We start from the raw sequence: 24,000 nt of genomic DNA, 5'->3' as shown, positions 1-24,000 counted from the left end.
TATTAGCAACAACACGTAAAGTTGCTAAGTCTCTTTGATAGAGCTGCCCAAGAAAGTCTGGAGAAACTATCTGCTGGTTCACTCCTATTTGAAGATGGAATATAGACATGAAAAAGACCAAGAAGGAGTGTTCGGGAGACATTTCCACCACACTTCCTCTACTTCCTCATAAAACGCTACCATATCCCATGGAAAATGTAAGAAATGGAAAGAAAAATTGAGGCCAGTAGACAAGAGGAAGCAACGTGCCCAGATCTTTGGAGTTACCATAGAGGTTGGCCATACTGTTGTGGCCAACTTCTGTGAGGTTGGGGAGGAAGATGGGCCAGTCCTGGAGTCTAGGGAAGGCTCGGATGAGGGCTCTGCATCAGAGGCAGAGAGGGGGCCAGGGCCACCTGACAGTTATCAGCTGCCTTCGGAGTTGGAGATCAGTGGGGCAGAAGAACAGCTGGAGCCTGTTCCCAGTGTGGGCATGCGCAGAGCTGCCAAGAGAAGGGAACAGTTAAGGAACAAGGGCCGACTTGGGAGTAAAGGCACAAGTGGATGGTGAATGGCCCCTCCCAGAGGGAATAAAAGAGGAGCGGAAGGGGAGTGGAGTTTGCAGGAGACCATTAGTTTGCTTAATTAGTGTGAAGATTCGTTTGTGACTCTCAGAGACTCCTTGCCAAGTATTTTCTTATACCGCAGTTGCATTTGGAAGATATCGGCCTGGCAGCTCTCCAACCCTGATAAGGTCTCTGGTTGTAAATTCACCCTTAAAAGACAGTTTGCTGGGACTTTGCTGGATGTGAATGAGAGGAATTCACATTAGCTTAATAAAATGGGTTTTAGTTGGGACAAGGTTGTCTGCTTCGTGATTTGGGGGAGCCTAGGTCAGAACACATGCAGAGACAGACTGAGTTACGAGGAGGACACCCTTAACTCAACACTTCTCAAAACAGGCATAGGCCCAAAGGGCTTATGAAGCGGTCCAGGCTGGGTTAAGGAGAGAACTTGAGGGAGGAAAATCAGCTCCTAAGAGTAAGCTATCCCTTTTGGATGTTCTGAGTTGCCAGCCTTTGATAGTACTTGCCCAATTAAGGCAAAGGTAAAGATTCCCCTTGCACATATGCGCTAGTCGTTCCTGACTCTAGAGGGCGCTGCTCATGTCCATTTCGAAGCAAAAGTGCCAGCGCTGTCCAAAGACATCTCCATGGTCATGTGGCCGGCATGACTCAACGCCAAAGGCGCACGGAATGCTGTTCCCTTCCCACCAAAGGTGGTTCCTATTTTGCTACTTGCGATTTTTTTTGCGTGCTTTCGAACTGCTAGGTTGGCAGAAGCTGGGAGAAGTAACGGGAGCTCACTCCGTTACACGGCACTAGGGATTCGAACTGCCGACCTTTCAGCATCTTAGCCACTGCGTCCCTTGTCTAACTACTCACCTCCTAACCTGTTGGAGCTGATGCAACAGGTAGGCAGTGTGGTAAGGTAGGCAAATTTCAAACCAGTGCATTTTTTTCCCCCAACCCCTAAGGAATCTTGGGCAATCTCACTCCCTCTGAACAGCTGGAAGAGTCATGCTCTTCAACCCCCCCAATTCCAGATAGATGGAAAAGGAGACCAGAGTGGCCTAAATGCTGATGCAAGGTGGCGCAGTGGTTAAATGCAGCACTGCAGGCTACTGCTAGATCAGCAGTTCAGCGGTTCAAATCTCACCGGCTCAGGGTTGACTCAGCCTTCCATCCTTCCGAGGTGGGTAAAATGAGGACCCGGATTATTGTTGGGGGGCGATATGCTGACTCTCTGTAAACCGCTTAGAGAGGGCTGAAAGCCCTATGAATCGGTATATAAGTCTACTGCTATTGCTATTGCTATTACTTGCGCTCCTGTATTTTATTGCTGTAATTTCTTTTATCTATTCTACCCTGGAATTAGAGTCTACATTTCGCCTTTATTTTCTTCGATACGAGTGTCAGACTAATCGATTAATCAACCACTACATTTGAATTCTACTGCACTTGCATGGAGGATATGGGAGAACGGCCCAGAGGGGTTGGAAAAGCTGTTTACATGTAGGAAAAAGCTCTGAGCGCTTCAAGATGAAATTTTTTTTTTAATGTCAAACAAACCTCCTTGATTGAGTAGACAGGGCTTTCAATAATGAAACTGAAGTCTCTTTAGACAAGATCTTAAAGACATTCAGATCGGCATCATTGAGAGCTGATGGAATCTTTCTGCGGAATCTCTAAAAATAAAAATATTCCCAATCAGACACAATTACTTTTGGGAGTTGAAATCCCACGCAATCAGAAGGCTCCGAGGCTGGAGAGGCAGTTCTTGGGTATATAGCAATAGCAATAGCAGTAGACTTATATACCGCTTCATAGGTCTTTCAGCCCTCTCTAAGCGGTTTACAGAGTCAGCATATTGCCCCCAACAACAATCCGGGTCCTCATTTTACCCACCTCGGAAGGATGGAAGGCTGAGTCAACCCTGAGCCGGTGAGATTTGAACCGCTGAACTGCTGATCTAGCAGTCAGCTGAAGTAGCCTGCAGTGCTGCATTTAACCACCGCGCCACCTCGGCTCTTGGTCAAGGTATTGATCAATACTAACTGTAACCAGAGATGTGCAGGTAGCTGTGGGGGAAAAAGTATGCCCCCATTGTAAAAGTACAGCTGCTTGAAGAAGACAGATGTGGCGAAGAGCCGGAGGGCCTCGTTCCAGTGGGGCTGCATGATGGCCTGGAACTGGCTGACCATCTCAGCCCGCTGAGCCTCCAGGCACCGGAACCTGGCCTTGCACTCCCGCGGGTCTTCCCTCTGCTTGGATAGCCTATGCTTCTAGTCCTCAGTGAGGTGCTTCTGCTGAGCCTCCTTCTCGGTCAGATCCAATTTGAACTGAGCTGTTTTGCCAACTCTTCCTCCTGGTGGCTGCTTAGCTCCAGCAACTGCTTCCGGTTGGGGCCCTAAGGAGCCCGGTCGGGCGGGCGAGGAGGGGCTTGGAGGGGAGGGGCGAGTAGAGGCTGTGAAAGACATCAACTTGGCTACTTGATCCAGTCAGATGACCACCTAGCCATGGCCACCCAGCCGGTCATTAGGCAGATCCTATTAGTGATCCGCGGGATTTGAAATTATGAAATTATGAATTTAGTGGTCTCTGAGGTCCCAAAAATCGTGGCACGACAAAACTTGACTAAAGCGCGCCCGATTAAACCGCGTCGCTGACGTCATCAACAGGGCGACAACAGCGAGCGCGGAGAAAGAAGGGCGCTTTAAATAGCGCTTTGAAAGCAAGCCGATTCAAGTTAAGATAAGGGTTAGGTTTAGGGTTAGGTTAAGGGTTAGGATTAGGTTTAGGGTTAGGTTAAGGGTTAGGTTTAGGGTTAGGTTTAGGATTAGGGGTTAATTTTAGGTTTAGCGTTTACAGCGTGCTTCTGTCTCCGCGCTGTTGTCGCCCTGTGATGACGTCAGCTACGCGGTTTCGTCGAGCGCGCTTTAGTCGAACGCGGTTTTGTGGTGGAACCCCAAAACTTGTGGAAGGGGCCCGACCCAGATTGGCTCCTGAAAGGAGACAGTTTTGGGTCCATCCCTACATCCCATTTTGGTAGTAAGAGTAGCAACGTCTACTACTGCAATCTCTTTTTTCTTTAAAAAAAGAAGCAAGGAATACTTCTAATGTAATGCCCCAAAGCTTCCTCCCATTGCTCAATCTTTTGCAACACCAACTCACTGACAGTTTTAAAACTTCCTTCGGCACCTGGAGAAGTAGATTAACTGGGAAGTCTCTTTTGCAAGCACAGTGGCGATTGCGGCGAGAATTTTAATGCCGGCCCAATCTAGCCGAGGCTGGTTAATGCTATTTTAAACAGGCAATACGATCTCTCTTCCTCCCTCGCTAGGGGAAGTTGGATCAAACCGCCCTCATTTAATCTGAAAATCAGTTTTAAACACAAGAGGCAGAAACCCAGAACGTGCCTGGGAACAAATGTCGGGAACTTGCTCCCCCAAAAAATGTCTGTGTGTGTGTGTGTGTGAAGAATTTGTGGAGGTTGGCATTGTTCCTGCATAGCTGGACAGCGGGTGAGAGAAAGAACGAGAGTCTTGCTAATTAGCAAATGGAAATTAACGCGGCTGCGGTTGAAATAGCAATAGCAATAGCAATAGCAATAGCAGTAGACTTATATACCGCTTCATAGGCCTTTCAGGCCTCTCTAAGCGGTTTACAGAGAGTCAGCATATTGCCCCCAACAATCTGGGTCCTCATTTTACCCACCTCGGAAGGATGGAAGGCTGAGTCAACCCTGAGCCGGTGAGATTTGAACCGCTGACCTGCTGATCTAGCAGTAGCCTGCAGTGCTGCTTTTAACCACTGCGCCACCTTGGCTCTTCTAGAAATGTGGCATTCTTTCTGTGATTTGCCAGACAGCAGAACGGAGAACGTGATTTAGTTCTTGGCCCAACATCACTTCTTGCAAACCTCGTGAAGGAAGGGATGGCTACAGGGGATTCCTTGACTTACGACCACGATAGAGTCCCAAATATCCGTTGCTAAGCAAGACGGTTAAGGGAGTCCTGCCCCATTTTGCGACCTTGCTTGCCACAGTTGTTAAGTGAATCACTTGCAGTTGTTAAGGTAGTAACATGGTTATTGAGTGAGTCGGGCTTCTGTTCTGGCCTTCGTGCTTCCCCAAAAAGCACGAAGCAGTTTCCTGGTCCCAACAAAACCCCTTTTATTAGACAAATATGCATTCCTCTCATTCACATTCAGCAAAGGCCTGGCAAACAGTCTTTCAAAGGAGTATTTATGACTACAGACCTTATCTAGCTTGGAAAGATGCAATGTAAATATTTTCCAAATGAGGAGCTGTGCAAGGCAAGACTTGGGCACAGAGTCTCTGAGATTCACGGACAGATCTTCAGACTCCTGAAATGAATCTAACAAACGAATGAATTGTTTCCTGCAAAAGCCCCCTCCCCTTTCGCTCCTCTTTTATTCCCTATGGGAGGGGCCATTCACCATCCACCAGTGGCTTTACTCCCAAGTCGACCCTGATTTCTGAACTGTTCTTTTCTTCTGGCAGCTCTGCGCATGCGCACACTGGGAACAGGCTCCAGCTATCTATCTCCGAAGGCAACTGAAAACTGCCAGACGGCCTCGGCCCCTTCTCTGCCTCCGACACAGAGCCCTCGTCAGAGCCTTCCCCAGCCTCCAGGACTGGCCCATGTCCCTCCCCAACCTCCTCACTCTCCGACTCTGATGCCAGCTCTGCTGACTGCTGGCAGGCCAAAACAGCTTCCCCATTGACTTTGCTAGTCAGAAGGTCACAAACGAGGGATCGCATGACCATGGGACCCTGCAACCGTCATTAATATGAGTCAGTTGCCAAATTCTGAACTTTGATCATGTGACCACGGGGATGTTGTAACGGCCGTAGGTGTGGAAAAACACTTTTTTTTTCAGTGATGTTGTAACTTTAAACAGTCATGGAACGAACTGTGGATTATCTGTATGCGGTGAAGAACACATTATATTTCTACGAAGAACACAAGATGCAAATTACTGCCCTATTTCTCCGTTGCAGCCATTCTTTCATTATTGGGGGTGGTGGCAGGAATTCCAGCATGAGGCTTTTACACCTTGATGTTGTGTAACCAGCTTTTTTTGGATTAAATTGTGGTCCCCACAAGCTCATTCAAGAACTACTTCCAGCAAGGTTAATTAGTGGGGTTCTGTTTCTAGTCAAAGGCCTTTTTATTACTTCCTGTTCAATGCGGGAGCAACACTTCTGATAAATAGCACCACACCCTGATATTAATTATTTCCGAGATTGTTCCTCTCTGTTGGGGAAGCAGTTTTAATCACCTGATTCCTTCTGTTGTTGTTATTGTGGTTGCCCGATCCTTTTCATCTTTTATTAATTTATTGAAAGCGTATCAGGCAGGGAATTATTAAATCGCCTTCGTAACAATGAAAGAAGACCCCAAAATTGTGGAACTTTGCTATTTATGGGTGGCGATGGGTTGAGAGGGAGATTTTGGGTCTCAGGACTCTTCAGTCCAGCTGGGAGATTTGTCAGTTTGATCACAACGTTCTGATCTTGAATTTTGCTACGCAGAAAGTCACGCTACCTGTCAAAGGGATTTCTTTTACGCTGCTTTGCGATGGGAAGATATGTTTTGCATTTCCCGTCACCTCCTGATGGAAGCGTTTATATGAGACTTACCTGTCAATCAAACAGGAGGTCGCTCTGTGATTGACAGATGAAGAGTAGGTTTTCCAGTCTCCGCTCGGGAGCTCTTTCAACTGAATGGTAAAGTAACGGATGGGAGAAGAACCATCGCTTCCAGGGACCCAGTGCAGGTGGAGACTCCGGGATGTGACTTCGGACTGAGGGACCTTTAATTCCTTGGGAGGGGCTGGCCGTTCTGGAAAAAAAAAACACGGAACAGTTATGACCCTTCTAAGAATTTGAGACCAATAGAAAGTTGGAGTCATGAATGGAAGAATGGAAGAACTCCAGACGCCGTCATCTATGGAACTTCCCAACCATCCAAGGTTTAGTGCAGTGTAAGCTTGCTTTACAGTATGATTTAAAGTTTGCTAGCAGTTGCAAAACTTACAATAGCTCACGGCACTTTCTAACAGCCAGCTTCCAAAACACTCAGATCAGATCAGCCCAGCATCCAACAAATCAGAGAGCTAACAGTGATTCTGGCTCCCTCTTATGGCCGATTGAGGAAACAGCAACCAATCACATTTTACAGTATGATTTAAAGAAACAGGCACAACATTGTTACATGATTTATATATTGCCAACCCATCCCTTAAATTATATTCCTAACAATGGTGGCCCCAAAGGTGCTTTCCAGAAGACAACTAGATGTTCTTGGTGTTTTTTTGTTTTGCTTCTCATCCATGAAGCTTCTTCAGTTCAGATGAGAAGTCAAATGTTTTCAAGAAAGAAAAAACCAACTCAAGAAAGTCCAGTTGTCTTTCAGGAAAGCATTTTGAGCATTGAGAAGCAACCCCGATTACTCCGACTGTTCTTGCACATGGCTACCTCAATGCTGAGATGGCCAGTTTGAGACCTGTGCCCTTCAGCTGTGGAAAAGCAACTCCCTGTGGTGATGACTTAAATGCCATCAAGGTTAGAAAATATGCACAGGTACAGTACAGGTGGTACCTTGCTCAATAGTAGTAACAGTGAGATGGATCTTGGAGTCCTAGTCGACAACCATTTAAATATGAGCCAGCTGTGTGCAGCAGCTGCCAAAAAAGCTAACACAGTTCTAGGCTGCATCAACAGAGGGAGAGAATCAAGATCACATGAAGGGTTAATGCCACTTTATAAGGCCTTGATGAGCAAAATTTGGAATCCTGCATCCAGTTTTGGTCGCCACGATGTAGAAAAGATATGGAGACTCTAGAAAGAGTGCAGAGAAGAGCAACAAAGAGGATTAAGGGGCTGGAGGCTAAAACATATGAGGAACGGTTGCAGGAACTGGGTATGTCTAGTTTGATGAAAAGAAGGACTAGGGGAGACATGATAGCAGTCTTCCAATATCTCAGGGGCTGCCCCAAAGAAGAGGAAGTCAAGCTGTTCTCCAAAGCACCTGAGGGCAGGACAAGAAGCAACGGATGGAAACTAATCAAGGAGAGAAGCAACTTAGAACTAAGGAGAAATTTCCTTAGAACAATTAATCAGTGGAACAAATTGCCCCCAGAAGTTGTGAATGCTCCAACGCTGGATGTTTTAAAGATGATGTTGGATAACCATTTGTCTGAAGTGGTGTAGGGTTTCCTGCCTAAGCAGGGGGTTGGACTAGAAGACCTCCAAGGTCCCTTCCAACTGTTATTCTATTCTATTCCATATCTGTCATTTCCATTCAAGGTGAAATCAATACCAGGCTGAGGCTTGGAAAGGAAGAGTGGAGACCTCTGTTTGCAGAAACTTCAAGTGCTTTTCACTTGAGTGCAGTCTCCTGCTTTTATTCTGCCTAAGCAAAATAAAAGAGAGAACAAACCCCTCTCCCTTCTAGCACTGATGATGTTCCCTAGTTGGGTCATGAAACATCTGCAAGAAAACAGCCAAGTTCAGAGAACACCAAGGACCCCACAACCCTCCTATTATTATATCTCCTTTTCCTCCTCCTCCTCTCCACAAACCCCTCTCCCTTCTAGCACTGATGATGTTCCCTAGTTGGGTCATGAAACATCTGCAAGAAAACAGCCAAGTTCAGAGAACACCAAGGACCCCACAACCCTCCTGTTATTATATCTCCTTTTCCTCCTCCTCCTCTCCACAAACCCCACTTCCTTCTAGCACTGATGATGTTCCCTAGTTGGGTCATGAAACATCTGCAAGAAAACAGCCAAGTTCAGAGAACACCAAGGACCCCCATAGTTCATGAATGTTAGAGAAGAAGAAGAAGAAAATAACATTTTTTGGCTCTATGTTTGTTGGTGCCGATTATAATTCTGTTCTTCTCTTTTGCTAAATTGCTCAAAACAAAGCATTGGGCGTGTACCTTTGTATCTAGGAAGGAAGGAGCAGAGAGATAAGCAGACATGTTAAGTTTTTCTTGCATCCTTATGATGCCTGACAGCACACTGGCTGATTTATTCAAAGGAATCTCTGGCGCCAGACATCGCTTAATGCCAAGGAGAAGGGTGACCATCAGTAATGGATCAGCCGAGAACCTGGCACTCGGGCTCCCCACCCATCAATTTCGGTCAGAGAAAATCAACACGGCGAGGAATAATTATTTAATTGTTTATCATGGGCACTATTGATTCTGATTAAAATGTGTGGCATGTAATAAAGCAGGCATTGATTAGCGATGCCACGGTGACTTGTCTTTGAATTAATTTGAATCAAATTGAGAATCTAATTTGACTCAATTCCATCAGCACCTGTTTCGGTAAATATCTGCTGGCTGCCTCAACCTCCCTCGGTTTTCTGCAAAGAACAGCTTGTGTTTTGGCGTTTCTCCCTTCCGCCCCTCTGCCCTTCTGAAAACATTCGCCGTAAGAGGCGGCGTGTTTTAGCACTCGGCGAGTTGGCGAGTTGATGCAACAGGATGCATCAACTGTGCATCAACAAGAGTCCTCTCGACGTCAACAACCTGAGTTGTAGGAAACAGGGTACCTTCCCTACCGGGTGGCAAATGTGAGCATCCGTGCATGCTCTCAGCCTTCTGTGCATGCACTTTGGCTTGGAAACATGCCTAAATGGGAGGTCATAGAGCTGGGGCGGGGTAGCAGGGAGCGGTTTCCACTACCGGTTTGGGCAAACTGGTCTGAACCAGCAGAATGCCATCTATGGTTAGGACTAAGATGCCCAGGTTTGTTCCACTGGAAGATCCAAGGATTGGTCCAGGGTGGGGAGAATGCAATGTGGGAACCTAGAGTGGGAAGCACATGGTGTCTTAGATTGGGGTATCAACAAGAGTCCTCTTGACGTCAACAGTTGGAGTTCTATGACATGATGTTGGGGTCAGAACTAAGATGTCCAGGTTTGTTCCACTGGAAGATCCAAGGATTGGTCCAGGGAGGGGAGGATATAATGTGGCAACCTAGAGTGGGAAGTACTTGGTATCTTGGATTAGGGCATCAACAAGAGTCCTCTTGATGTCAACAGCTGGAGTTGTATGACATGATGTTGGGGTCAGGACTAAGATGTCCAGGTATGTTCCAATGGAAGATCCAAGGAATGGTCCAGGGCTGGGGGGGCAGAAATTCTGATATTTGGGGGCATTCCAGAGGTGTTATTCAGCAGGTTCTGACCAGTTCTGGAGAACTGGTAGCGGAAATTTTGAGTAGTTCGGAGAACCAGCAAATACCACCACTGGCTGGCCACGCCCCATCTATTCTCTGCCTCCTGAGTCTCAGCTGATCGGGAGGGAATGGGGATTTTGCAGTATCCTTCCCCTGCCACGCCTATCAAGCCATGCCATGAATTGTGGGAGCTGAGGTCCACAAGTCTTAAAGTGGCCAAGGTTGGAGACCCTTGCTGTAGTGGAAGGTGAAAAGGAAGACCTTAAAGCAGCACAGACAGTCCTGACTTACAACCATTTGTTTAGAGACCATTCGAAATGCCCACGGCACTGAATGAAGAGACTGACAAACGCTTTTCATGCTTAGAAGATTATTGTAGCATCCCTGGAGTTGCATGATCAAAATTCGGGCAACTGGCATGTATTACGACAGTTGCGCTCTCCTGGACCAACATTGGTCACCTTCCCAACTAGCTTCTGACAAACAAAGTCAACAGGGAAAGCCAGATTTGTTTAATGACCATGAGATTCACTTAACAACCTTGATGGGGGAAAAAGGTCATAAAAAGGCCACCGTTCACTTAACAACTGCCTTGCTTAGCAACAGAATTTTGAGCCGTACGCCGAGCCTGCATTTGCCAACTTTTATCAACTGAGGATTTCAATTCCCAGGATTCTTCCTGCCGACATGCAAATAAAATGTAGAGAATCAGAAAATAAACCTGAAGTGAAAATCCCCGAAGATTGTAATTTAGACTCCCGGCTAAATTAAATGCAATTACAAAGGAGGTTTGCTTTAAGAGGATGCCAGTTTCGAGTGTCCTCTCCACATTGGGTGGAGAGGACACTCGAAACTGGCATCCTCTTAAAGCAAACCTCCTTTGTAATTGCATAACACATTGGGAAATGAGGAAGGAACATTAAACGTCGGCTGAAGATTTGAGACGTGAGAAGAAGAAATACTTTGGTCCTAACCCATCTTCAAGGAAGAGCTGGGCAATTTAATTAAGGCCAGGAGTAAACAGGACTGGCTGGAGTGCTCCCACAATTTTAAGCAGAAATGGCAGCCAGTCTGCAGAAAATCTGTCCTTCCAACTCCTGCTCAAGGACAGCCTCCCCTGGATTAGCAATTCAATCAGAAGGGCCCCCCCAAGCACAGGTGTTTATTGCCAAGTCCGTCAAGAATCGGGAAGGCGAGGACCACGAGTGGAGAAGTCATCCATCCACCTGCCAGCCGGGAAAACAATTTCCAAGCAGACAGTGAATGATGGAGCAATGATGAGCGAGGCGATCGCTCTGCACTGTATCTGGGTGGGAAAATCGGCGGCTCTTGCAGTCGTTGGGCGTGGGGGCAGGTAGGGGGCTGCGGGGGAAACCTTTGAGATCCCGAGGAGGGAAGAGATGGAAATGCCAGGCGCAAGGAAGCAGAACGCCTCCACGGGGAGGTCAGAGCAGGGTCTTCAGGGCTGTACTAAGACAAGAGAATATTTGTAACTCAGGGTTGAAACGAAGGGCCCTGGGTGCTCTCTGAGCTGGGTGGTTTTCTTGCAGGCGTTTCATGACCCAACTTGGTAACATCATCAGTGCTAGAAGGGAGTGCGGTTTGTGAGAGGGAGGAAGAGGTTGGCTAATCCTTGGTGCTCTCTGAGCTTGCTGGTTTTCTTGCTGGCATTTCATTAGCCAAACTAGGTAACATCATCAGTGCTAAAAGGGAGTGGGGTTCGTGAGAGGGAGGAGAAGGAGGAGGAAGAGGTTGGCTAGTCCTTGGTGCTCTCTGAGTTTGCTGGTTCTCCTGCAAATGTTTCATGACCCTTACTAGGTAATATCATCAGTGCTAGAAGGGAGTGGGGTTTGTGGATAGGAGGAGGAGGAGGCCTGTGGGGTCCTTGGTGCTCTCTGAGCTTGCTGGTATTCTTGCAGGCATTTCATTAGCCAACTTGGTAACATCATCAGTGCTAGAAGGGAGTGGGGTTCGTGAGAGGGAGGAGGAGGAGGAGGAGGAGGAGGAGGAGGAGGAGGAGGAGGAGGAGGAGGAGGAGGAGGAGGAGGAGGAGGAGGAGGATGGCTAGTTCTTGGTGCTCTCTGACTTTGCTGGTTTTCTTGCAGGCATTTCATTAGCCAAACTAGGTAACATCATCAGTGCTAGAAGGGAGTGGGGTTCGTGAGAGGGAGGAGGAGGAGGAGAACTGTGGGGTCCTTGGTGCTCTCTGAGCTTGCTGGTATTCTTGCAGGCATTTCATTAGCCAAACTAGGTAACATCATCAGTGCTAGAAGGGAGTGGGTTTGTGGATAGGAGGAGGAGGAGGAGAACTGTGGGGTCCTTGGTGCTCCCTGAGCTTGCTGGTATTCTTGCAGGCATTTCATTAGCCAAACTAGGTAACATCATCAGTGCTAGAAGCTGTTGCAGGATATGCTATACTAGAGCATAGATGCAGTATGACACTGTTGCATGCAAACATGGGAATGTGGATGGAGGTGGCTGAACTGTCAGTCACTCCAGATGAAAGTCCCCTCAACTTCGCAGCCGAGGGTTAAGGGAGAAGGAAAAAGGTTTTTTTGTTAAGACTCAAAGTACTCCAGGCAACGATAAGGCTCGTCCTTCTGGCAAAAGCACAGAAGGAAATTATGGGATGCAGCTATTAAATGCCAAGTGGTCTCTCCCACATAAAGCGTTGAAGTTGCTCTCAAGTCAAGCTTGACTTCTGAGGATTACATTCCTGCAGTTTTCTTTGCAACATTATAGTTTTATTACGGCCAGGAAAAATAAAAAAATAAAAAAAAACACTCATTCTCCAGGTAGCATTCTGGTTTCTCACCTGTGGGAGAACGTATATTGAAAGGAAGGTAAATTTTAGTTTTCATTGATAAATATATAGGGATGTGGTGGCTCACTGGCTAAGATGATGAGCTTGTCGACCAGAAAAGTCGGGAGTTCAGCGGTTCGAATCCCTAGCGCCTCGCAACGGAGTGCGCTCCTGTGACTTGTCCCAGGCTTTTGCCAGCCTAGCAGTTTGAAAGTACGGAAGCAGTAATAACCACATGGAACAGGTAGTTTCAGCAGGTATAATACCAGGTTTCTACAGAACCCATAAAGTGCAGGAGCCTTGCACCCCAATTTGGTGGCATCAAACAGACTTGGAACAAACTTGGAAGTTGTTGTTAGTTGCGAAGTCATGTTCAACCCATTGCGACCCCATGGACCATGTTCCTCCAGGCCTTCCTGTCCTCTACCATCTTCTGGAGTCCATTGAAGCTCACGCTGACTGCTGCATTGACTCCATCTAGCCACCTCCTTCTCTGCCGTTCCCTTCTTCTTCTTTTGCCCTCCGTCGTTCCCAGCATGAGGCTCTTCTCCAGGGAGCCCTTCTTCCTTCTCATTAGGTGGCCAAAGTCTTTGAGTTTCTTCTTCAGGATCTGGCCTTCTAAAGAACAGCCAGGGTTGATCTCCTCTAGGACTGACCGGTTAGATGGGCTTGCAGTCCTTCTTCTTTTGCCCTCCGTCGTTCCCAGCATGAGGCTCTTCTCCAGGGAGCCCTTCTTCCTTCTCATCAGGTGGCCAAAGTCTTTGAGTTTCTTCTTCAGGATCTGGCCTTCTAAAGAGCAGCCAGGGTGGATCTCCTCTAGGACTGACTAGTTGGATGGCCTTGCAGTCCTTCTTCTTTTGCCCTCCATCCTTCCCAGCATGAGGCTCTTCTCCAGGGAGTCCTTCTTCCTTCTCATCAGGTGGCCAAAGTCTTTGAGTTTCTTCTTCAGGATCTGGCCTTCTAAAGAGCAGCCAGGGTGGATCTCCTCAAGGACCGACCGGTTGGATCGCCTCGCAGTCCAAGGGAGTCGCAGGAGTCCCTCCAAGGGACTTGCAGAAGTAGGATAGGACCTTGTTAATAGTTGAATGGTGACCATGAGATCATTTCAAGATTTGGGGATGTGTTGGGAAGTCAACAAGGCATCCTGGAAGAATGCAGCGCCAACTTCGTTCCGTACAGTTGCCAAAGGAAGGACTTTCCATTGAGGTCCATTAGTGGTTGGCAGGTTTGGGCAGATAGAGTTGCAGAGGCTGGGAAGAAACGGATCCAACTTAAATGATGATTTACAACATTATACTTGTTTTGGCCAAGCTGTCAGCGTTATTTGTGAGCGGGAAAAGGCTCCATCTGCTCCTTGTACATTGTAAGTGAACAATTTATGACACGAGCATCGGAAATCTCCAGCGTTCAACGGAGAGCATCCAAGAAGCAGCCTTGAGGCTTGCTAGGACTGGATGAGGGAGCGTGAAATGACATCAAGGATGGCAGAGATAGGAATGGGGACAGTAGGTGCATTGTAGGGTTTTCTAGAAGGCCATTATTACCTTCACAGAAGTTTTAACTCCCCTTGATCTCAGATTTTACTAGCCAGTGGAGGAGCAGGTTTGAACATGTCCAAAGGAAAGTACTTGACTGTTGTGGCCATGGGTCACAAAGCAGGATCTTTGGTGACCACTGTAGTAGGCTGACTGATTATTGTGGTCTGCGGGTGGCCTGTGGAGCTGGAAGCAGAGTCGGACAGTGAGGAGGTTGGGGAGGAGCATGGGCCAGTCCTGGAAGCTGGGGAAGGCTCTGATGAGGCCTCTGCATCGGAGGCAGAGAGGGGGCCAAGGCCATCTGGCAGTGATCAGCTGCCTATGGAGCTAGACGGCAGTGAGGCAGAGGAACAGCTGGAGCCTGTTCCCAGTGTGCGCATGCGCAGAGCTGCCAGAAGAAAAGAGCAACTCAGAAATCAGGGTCGACTTGGGAGTAAAGTGACAAGTAGAAGGTGAATGGCTCCTCCCACAGGACATAAAAAAGGAGCGAAAGGGGAGGGGGCTTTTGCAGGAAACAATTCGTTAGTTCGTTTCAGGAGTGTGAAGATCTGTCCGTGAATCTCAGAGACTCTTTCTTTGCACAGTGCCTCATTTGGAAAATATTTACATGGCAGCTTTCCAAGCTAGATAAGGTCTGTGATCATAACTTCACCTTTGAAAGAGTGTTTGCCAGGCCTTGGCTGGATGTGTACGAAAGAAATTCACATTTGTTTAAGAAAAGGGATTTTATCAGGACCAGGCTTGGAAGCTTCGTGCTTTTTGAGGAAGCCTAGGGTCAGAACATTGATGTGTAAATTGCATGTGGTTGTGTATTGGTGTCCATAGATGAGTGAAGATATACTCGCCATCCTTATTCATTCTGGGCATTGCGTTCTAATAACCTGGAGCATAAACCTTGGAGAAGGAAGTTCTAGGGCATTATAATAAATTATTGAGGCTATGCTGGGTCTTCTGGAGATACAATGGACATGTCCCAGAATCATGATGACACCTACACAATGTTCAAAGGTCATTTTGGGGGGTTAGATTCTGATGCAGCTCAGAGATGCTGGACACTGAGTAGATTTATTTAGTGTACGGCATATCGTACATGGCCCAGAAATATAGAATAGAATAACAGAGTTGGAAGGGACCTCGAAGGTCTTCAAGTCCAACCCCCTGCTTAGGTAGGAAACCCTACACTGCCCATCATAGACAAATGGATATCCAACATCTTAAAAACCTCCAGTGTTGGAGCATTCACAACTTCTGGAGGCAAGTTGTTCCACTGATTAATTGTTCTAACTGTTGGGAAATTTCTCCTTAGTTTTAAGTTGCTTCTCTCCTTGATTAGTTTCCACCCATTGCTTCTTGTCCTGCCTTCAGGTGCTTTGGAGAATAGCTTGACTCCCTCTTCTTTGGGGCAGCCCCTGAGATATTGGAAGACTGCTATCATGTCTCCCCTGGTCCTTCTTTCTATTAAACTAGACATCCCCAGTTCCTGCAACCGTTCTTCCTATGTTTTAGCCTCCAGTCTCGTAATCATCTTTGTTGCTCTTCTCTGCACTCTTTCTAGAGTCTCATGTGTTAACATTTCACCTAGAAATTATAGATATTTTCATAATAATGTAGATACTTTCTCATTTCACCCAGGTAGATATAATCCTGCTTCTGGGGTTATATGAAAAATTAGCTCCTATTCATTCCCATGAGGAATCTGACACACAACGAAAATAATCTATACACTAGTGTTTTGACCTTAATTTCCCCATTTGTCGCTCTTCCCCGAGGAGCCTCATTCCCCAAGGCCCATTGAAAGAGCCGAGGTGGCGCAGTGGTTAGGGTGCAGTACTACAGGCCACTTCAGCTGACTGTTATCTGCAGTTCAGCGGTTCTAATCTCACCGGCTCAAGGTTGACTCAGCCTTCCATCCTTCCGAGGTGGGTGAAATGAGGACCCAGATTGTGGGGGCAATATGCTGACTCTGTAAACCGCTTAGAGAGGGCTGAAAGCCCTATGAAGCGGTATATAAGTCTAACTGCTATTGCTATTGTTCCTCAAGGACATCTAATTCAGACACAACAAGCCCAGATAAAAGCACAAGCAATGAAGGTTTGCCGTCGACTCATTTTCTTTCTAGAGCGATAACACAAGCTATCGTCATCTGTTTTAAAGGACAGGATGTTGGTGGGAAATGGACCATTGTAAAGATCAAACTCTTGGGTCAACACAAAAACCAGCTATGACCAGAAAGCTCACCATCTTGGGTTCTGGGGAGAAAGGAGAAAACATAGAACAACAAAGGGACCTTGGAGGTCTTCTAGTCCAACCCCCTGTTTAAGCAGGAGACTCTATACGATTCCAGACAAATGACTGTCCATTGTCTGCTTGAAAACCTCCAGTGATGGAGCACCAGAACATCTGGAAGCAAGCCACTCCACTGATTTAATTGTACTCACAGTCAGGAAATTTCTTCTTAATAGCAATAGCACTTAGACTTATATACCGCTTCACGGTGCTTTCACAGCCCTCTCTAAGTGGTTTACAGAGTCAGCCTCTTGCCCCCAACAATCTGGGTCCTCATTTTACCCACCTCGGAAGGATGGAAGGCTGAATCAACCTGGAGCTGGTCAAGATGGAACTCCTGGCAGTCGGCAGAGTCAGCAATACTGTATTCTAACCACTGTACCATCATGGCCCTTCCCTCTCTCCCTCCCTCCCTTCCCACTTAGCACTTAGACTTATATACCACTTCACAGTGCTTTAATAGCCTTCTCTAAGCGGCTTACAGAGACAGCCTCTTGCCCCCAACAATCTGGGTCCTCATTTTACCCATCTCGGAGGGACGGAAGGCTGAGTCAACATTGAGTCTGGTGAGATTCAAATTGCCAAACTGCAGTCAGCTGGCAGACAGCAGAAGTAGCCTGCAGTACAGCACGCTAACCACTGGCCACCATGGCCCTTCCTTCCTTCCTTCCTTCCTTCCTTCCTTCATTCCTTCCTTCCTTTCCTTCTTTCCTTCCCAATTAGCACTTAGACTTACATACCACTTCACAGTGTTTTCCAGCCCTCTCTAAACGGTTCACAGAGTCAGCCTGTTGCCCCCAACAATCTGGGTCCTCATTTTACCTACCTCAGAAGGATGGAAGGTTGAGCCAACCTGGAGCTGGTCAAGATCAAACTTCTGGCAGTCGGCAGAGCCAGCAATACTGTATTCTAACCACTGTACCATCGTGGCCCTTCCCTCTCTCCCTCCCTCCCTTCCCATTTAGCATTTAGACTTATATACCGCTTCACAATGCTTTAATAGCCTTCTCTAAGCGGCTTACAGAGACAGCCTCTTGCCCCCATCAATCTGGCTCCTCATTTTACCCACCTCGGAAGGACGGAAGGCTGAGTCAACCTTGAGCCTGGTGAGACTTGAACTGCCGAACTACTGGCAATCAGCAGTCAGCAGAAGTAGCCTGCAGTACTGCACTCTAACCACTGCGCCCCCATGGCTCTTATTCTAGGAGCTGAATTCTAGGTTGGATCTCCCTTTGATAAGCTTTAAGTTTGATTCCTAACTTACCTCTCTTTTCCGTAGTGATCACAGTGGCTTCCAAGGGCTCTCCCCAACCCTGGCGGGTTTTGGCCGAAGCGCGGAAAATGTAGGCGGACTCAGGGATGAGATCCGTAGCTGCAAACTGTTGAACGGAGGAGCCAACTTCCACCGTGGTGAACTTGTTGGGGCTGCTGGAGGCCAGACGGTAAGCAATCTGGTACCCTGAATTCGGAGGGAGACAAAGGATGAAATCACCCTGACGAAGATACACACGTGTGTGCATCAAAACCAGAGGTGGGTTCCTACCAGTTCGCACCTATTCGGTAGAACCGGTTCGTCAAATCTACCGAACCGGTTAGAAGAGGTTCCACCAGTGGACCCGGAAAGCAGGCCACACCTACAGAAGAGGTCCCAAATTTTTTTTGAAACCCCCCACTGGTCCTTGGATATGATTATTCTACACTATCATGCTCCTATTTATAAAACTCAGTGGCTCTGTGAAAGGTAAGGATGACTACTGCGTTTGTGGTGCAATCAGAACATTGCGTGTGTTGAAGTTGTTTTAACGCAAACCAAAGATGCCTTTAAAAAAAACAAGTTTGCATCCTATTCTTATGCATGCCAGTGCTGTGTGTGAGGTCATTTAAGGTGGTTCTGACAAGTGTCGTTGGCATCTTCGTATCCGGTCACGTGGGTGGCAAGCCACTCCCATCCGGTCACATGGGCGGCAAGCCACCCCCATCCGGTCACATGGGCGGCAAGCCACTCCCATCCGGTCACATGGGTGGCAAGCCACTCCCACAAAGGAGGCCACACCCACAGAGTAGGTTCAAACAATTTTTGAAACCCACCACTGATCAAAACCAACAACGTTGTTCTTGCAGCGGAGTTAGCTCATCGGATCTTTTAAGGAAGGGAAAATAACAAGAAGATTAGCCCCTCGTAATTCCTTATTAAGCTGAAAGGAAAACAATGGGGTTGGCTTCTTCTCCAGGAGGGAGCAGCTGATTTTTGTAACGCCTCCCCCCCACCCTTGTGTAAGTCTGATTCAGTACATTATCTAGGAAAATCACCGGAAACAATGACTTCTGAGTGATAATCCGCCCTGAAATCTCTGCAATGTTTCGCACTTCATTCTTTAGAATGAGATTCTGGAGCCGTTTCACCTTCCTGGAGCACATCAATGTGCTCTGCAAACATGGCAGAGTCCGTGCCACAGAGAAGTCTATGCAGGTGAGTCCCCTTCGGGGGAAAAGGGCGGCATATAAATGTAATAAATTGAATTTTGACAAAGTGTGGCTAACTGGAAGTGTATCTGCTCCAGATTGCCTGCTTCTTCATCCAGATTTAACAGATTAGCAGAGTCGGAAGGGACCTTGTAGGTCATCTAGTCCAACCCCCTGCCCAAGCACCATTTCTGACAGGTGGCAGTCCAGTCTCTTCTTGAAAGCCTCCAGGGATGAGGCTCCCACAACTTCTGAAGGCAACTTCTGTTCCCTTGGTTGATTGTTCTCGCTGTCAGAAAATTCCTCCTTAATTCCAGGTTTGAAGACGTTTCGCTTCTCATCCAAGAAGCTTCTTCAGCTCTGAAGAAGAAGAAGCTGAAGAAGCTTCGTGGATGAGAAGTGAAATGTCTTCAAAAAAACCCAGAAAGTCCAATTGCCTCTTGAAAAAGCACCTTTGGTGACAGAGAATCTCTCCAGACTTTTAAGCAGCATAGGTTTGGGTGATGAGATGGAGCTGATATTTTTTTTTAAATGTTTATACCAATCAGAATAACAGAATGACCTTCGAGGTCTTCTAGTCCAGCTCCCTCCTCAAGCAGGAGACCCTACATCATTTCGGACGAATGCCTGTCCAGTCTCTTCTTAAAAACCTCCGGTGATGGAGAATCTACAACTTCTGGTGGCAAGCTGTTCCACCGGCTAAACTATTCGCTATCCCCTTTCCATTGGGAAATGAAGATGACTCTTCCAACCGGTAGTGTTTTAGAGATCCCACAGAATGTCATCAAATATAAAAATTGTTTTTTTCTGCCTGCTGATGGCCAGACACATGTGATTTGCAAAGGCCAAATTTTATTACACGGTGCCTCCATAATCCGTCTACTCCTTTCCTGCAAGCTCCCTTATTAATTATACTAATTATAAACCTGCATTTCACAGTTCCTTCTTCTTTCGGCGTTCTGAAATTTATTGAGAATTTCTATGCACGCATACCCCACACATTCTGAGCAGGGGGATATTTTCAGTTTGACTGATGTGAATTCTCCCCGTCGTGTTCGGCTTTTGCGTCAGCTATTCGGGGGTTTTTTTTTTTACGCTTTTGTTTTTAAATTTGCTGCGATTCCAATTGCTTTCCTTTCTAATTATTGTGCATTGTCTGGCTTTTAATTGTCGCAGTGTTCTTTTAATTCTATAGGCTGCTTCCCAAGTCCCAAGGAAATGAAAAGCAAGGTAAACACAATAAATCTAAATCCAAATGTTTGTCATGCTTTTTGTTCTTTTTCTTTCATTCTTTTTTTAAAAAAAAAACATTTCTTGGCTCTTTAAAAAAAATGCTTTTGGAGGTTGATAGTCATATCGGGCAGGGAAATTTTGATAAGGATGGAGAGATCTTTAAGAATAACTCCGTTTCATTGCTGCTCTGCTGGGACAATTTTCCTTAGAATAGAGAAACAAAAAAAAAAGCCTCCAGAGCAACTTTCTATCTCTGCTTCAGTTGGGATGTTCTCCAGATCCCCATTCAACTATATCATTATATATTACAATTTACTATAAAGGGAAAATGGAAACAAGACAGGAGGACCATGGATGGAAACCAGAAGGATGTCTACAGAGATTCTTAGTCCTCCACAGTGGTCCCAAAGGGGCTTTTTCAAGAGGCAACTGGACTTCCTTGTTTTTCTCTGAAGACGTTTCACTTCTCATCCAAGAAGCTTCTTCAGCTCTGACTAGGATGGTGGGGAATGGAAGGATTTATACTCCTTGCAGACAGAGCTGGTCGTTTGCATCCTTTCAGAGAGTCGTTGAGGCCACTTGGAGATTTATCTGCAGCAGTTAACAGAAGGTTCCACACACATTTGTGCTACTCAGGTGACCCCGAGGACACAGATAAGTGAGGGGGGGCATTGGTGGGGGCCACGTGTATTTTTTCCCCCAAGGCTGGCCCCGTAAATTGTGCATCTAAGCACACAGCTCCACCAGAGTGCCAGAGCTGTAAGCTAAAACTAGAACTGTAAGCTGCAAAATAATTGCTGGTCTGTGGGCATGCATGGATGATAAAATAAAATATAATAAAATCAAAGGCTCAGCAAAGACTGAAAATATATCTATCTATCTATCTATCTATCTATCTATCTATCTATCTATCTATCTATCTATCTATCTATATTAAAAGCTCGGGTATGCTTTTCATAGGATCGCAAGACTAGATGAGTTTCAAAATTAAAATCCCAGCTCTGTTTTTAAGCTTCAGCTGATGCACTTAGTTACATACAAGTTGTCGTAAATAACGTGACGATTCTGGCTTAAGCTGAAATCCATTAAAAATGTCATCCTCTGCTCTTCGGTTTAGGCACCAGGCTTAAATAAATGCAAATGCATTTGACGAACCAGAAGCTGGCGAAAATCCCTGCGTGAGTGGATCAACCTATTAAGATACTTTCTCGTCAATCTTATTTGTGTAACTCGGAGCTACGAATTTGCATAAGAAACTCACGGTTAGCTTTAAGGAAGTGCATCGGAGTCCTCTGAAAATCTGCGAACCACTAATAGGAGTGTTAGCAACCAGGTGGTGCTGTTAGATATTTGCATTAAACAAGTTTAATCTTCAGAGATCATTAACTAGGAACCCTTTTTAAGGGAACTTCGGGGGGAGGGGGGGGAAGAGAAAACCAAACGGTAATATCTTTAGATTTATCCCTTTCAAAACGCTACACTGCCTGCTGAGGTTACACATTGTGAATCCTTGATAAGACAGATCTGAGGAAGACGACTGTCTGATGTCTACCGTGAATTGTCCTTCTCAACCTAACTGCTCTTGGTGCAGAAGTCCCAAAATGTTCCTTGGAGAAAGAGGAAGGGAGAAGCCGGCTAAAGGGAGCTGGAGATTTCATTGGAAAAAATCACAAGTAGCTCTTGGCTTACAACAGTTCGGTAACTGTTTGAAGTTACAACGGGAGGTGAGAAAAGTGACTTATGAATGGTTTTCACATATATATGACCCCACGGTCAGATGATCAACTGGCAACTGACTCGTATTTGTGATGGTTGCGGTGCCCAGGGGTCACGTGGTCACTTTTGCGACCTTCTGACAAGCCAAGTTGTTAAAATATACATGACTGGGAGAGAGACATGGGAACAAGGCCAGCCAATGAATAGGCACAGCAACTAAGTCAGCCGATGGGAGCTTAAACAGATCTGAGTCTGTGCAGAGAATTGAAACAGAAACTTAAGAAGAAAGCAGTCTGCTGCTCTGAGAAGTAAACTAGCAGTCTGCCTGGGCTTGTTTGCTAAAATGAAACCAACTGCTTGTGTTTGCTTGTAACTCTCCAGCCTTTTGTTTACTTGGAAGAACCAGCTGTTGGTATTGTACATTTATTCATTTAGTCCTATGTATATTAAAGAAGTTAATGAATCCAGCTGCATCAGTTATCTGTGTGTGCTTTCTGAATTTGAATGCATGCAACAAACTCTGACAAAAGTCAATGGGGAGGTAACACTTAACAACCGTGTTACTAATTTAACTACTGCCATGATTCACTTAACAACCGTGATAGGAAAGATCATAAAATGGGGCAAAAGTAACTAAACAAATGTCTCACTTAGAAACAGAAAATTCAGTTGTGGTCATAAGCCGAGGACTGCCTGTATAGGAGTGGTTTCCAGGTGGGATAGATTTGTCAGGGAGGGGTTAATCTGACTTCTTCAAATTGAAATTTGGTAGGGAAACAAGGACTTGATTTCCCAAATGGTGAAATCAATTCTGTAATTCAGCGAGAAATGTTTGGAAAACGTTCACCACAGATTTTTTTTTCCTGAAAACAGTTTTTATCATCGTTATTATTATCAGGCCACTAATGCAGAGGGAACTTCATGGAAACACAAAGAAAGTTAGCAGATTAGGTTATCCCAGATTTCAACTCCTAATCTCGGTCTTTCTACTCCAAAAAAAGAAACACCATGGAATAGCTCTTAAACTTTGGCTCATTGGCCGAAAAACAAAATTGCAGGATTTTTAATTTTTTTCAAGTAATAGAAATATATCAGAAAAGGAGGTTGTTTTATTATTGGAGATTTTAAAATGATAGATACAAGAATTCATTGGCCCCCGTTAAGATTTCATGTGGCTCTAGAAATATAGTTGGGGTGTGGGGGGGGGGGAAACAGCCAATTTCAAAGCAGGAAAAAGTAACTGAAATAGCCCTTGTCAATTCTACATTTTTTTTTCTTACTTTAAGTCAATCTGAGCCTGTGGCTGCTGAAAAGAAATTGTCAGTGAAGTATGAAAATCAGCCATTGACGAGGTTCTCTAAATTGGTCAAAAACCGCAGTTTAAGGAATCAGCCTTTCAAAGGCACTTGGGCTGAAGTGTTGTCCTTGGGAAAAAACACTGGGATGGGAAACTTCTACAAGACCAGAGGAAGTACTGGTGAACTCAAACAAGAAAAATCAATACAGGTAAATGGAAAGTGTTCAAGGAGAAATGAATGAATGCCGCAGGGCTGGAGGAGCAAGAGAGCAATAAATGCAAAAGGCATTTTAAAGGCCATTAAGACATGAAGAATAGAAAGCTGGAATAAAACAGGAGTCAAAACATCACTAAACACGTAAAGAACATCGTATATTCATCATATATATACTCAGAGTTGAGTGGAGGCAGGTAATCAGAGTGTCAACCTTTTTTGAATGGAAGGCTAATTGAGCTGCCCTCCAAGGGAAAATGATTCAGAGATTCAGAAATATTTACACAGGAATTGAGAGCTGTCCACTTGCTGTTGAGTCAGAGGTTCAATCTAAGGGAACTGGGCTTTTTTTCTCGTTTACAGAGTCAGCCTCTTGCCCCCAATAATCTGGGTCCTTGTTTTACCCACCTCGGAAGTATGGAAGGCTGAGTAAACCTTGAGCCGGTCAGGATCGAACTCCTGGCAGTGGACAGAGTTAGCTTGCAACACTGCATTGTAACAAATGTGCCACTAAGGCTTCCTTCCTTCCTTCCTTCCTTCCTTCCTTCCTTCCTTCCTTCCTTCCTTCCTTCCTTCCTTCCTTCCTTCCTTCCTTCCTTCCTCTTTCCTCCTTGAAATGTTTAGCTTCTCTAAAAAGAGTGCAGAGAAGAGCAACCAAGATGATGAGGGGACTGGAGGCTAAAACATACGAT

At 46.0% G+C, this 24,000-nt stretch overlaps 1 protein-coding gene and 1 long non-coding RNA gene across 2 annotated transcripts in view; one reads left to right on the top strand and one right to left on the bottom strand.

The window, feature by feature from the left end:
• The window catches only part of SDK1 (sidekick cell adhesion molecule 1), a 501,088-nt gene that overhangs the window by 74,228 nt on the left and 402,860 nt on the right, over positions 1-24,000 (bottom strand). The window contains 2 exon segments of the mRNA XM_087729082.1: positions 6,208-6,409; positions 17,650-17,844. Coding sequence (XP_087585208.1) covers positions 6,208-6,409; positions 17,650-17,844 — 397 coding nt within the window.
• On the top strand, positions 18,140-20,477 carry LOC106550717 (uncharacterized). Its single transcript, XR_001313676.2, has 3 exons — positions 18,140-18,855; positions 20,044-20,078; positions 20,405-20,477. It is a non-coding gene; the product is annotated as an uncharacterized LOC106550717 (long non-coding RNA).

This window comes from Thamnophis sirtalis, unplaced genomic scaffold (genome assembly GCF_051295495.1).
Source record: "Thamnophis sirtalis isolate CommonGarterSnake01/CBP01778 unplaced genomic scaffold, rThaSir2_p1.2 scaffold_14, whole genome shotgun sequence".
Classification (NCBI taxonomy): Eukaryota; Metazoa; Chordata; class Lepidosauria; order Squamata; family Natricidae; genus Thamnophis; species Thamnophis sirtalis.
Note: the sequence above shows the minus strand (reverse complement) of the source record. Positions and strands in the feature narration are given on the sequence as shown.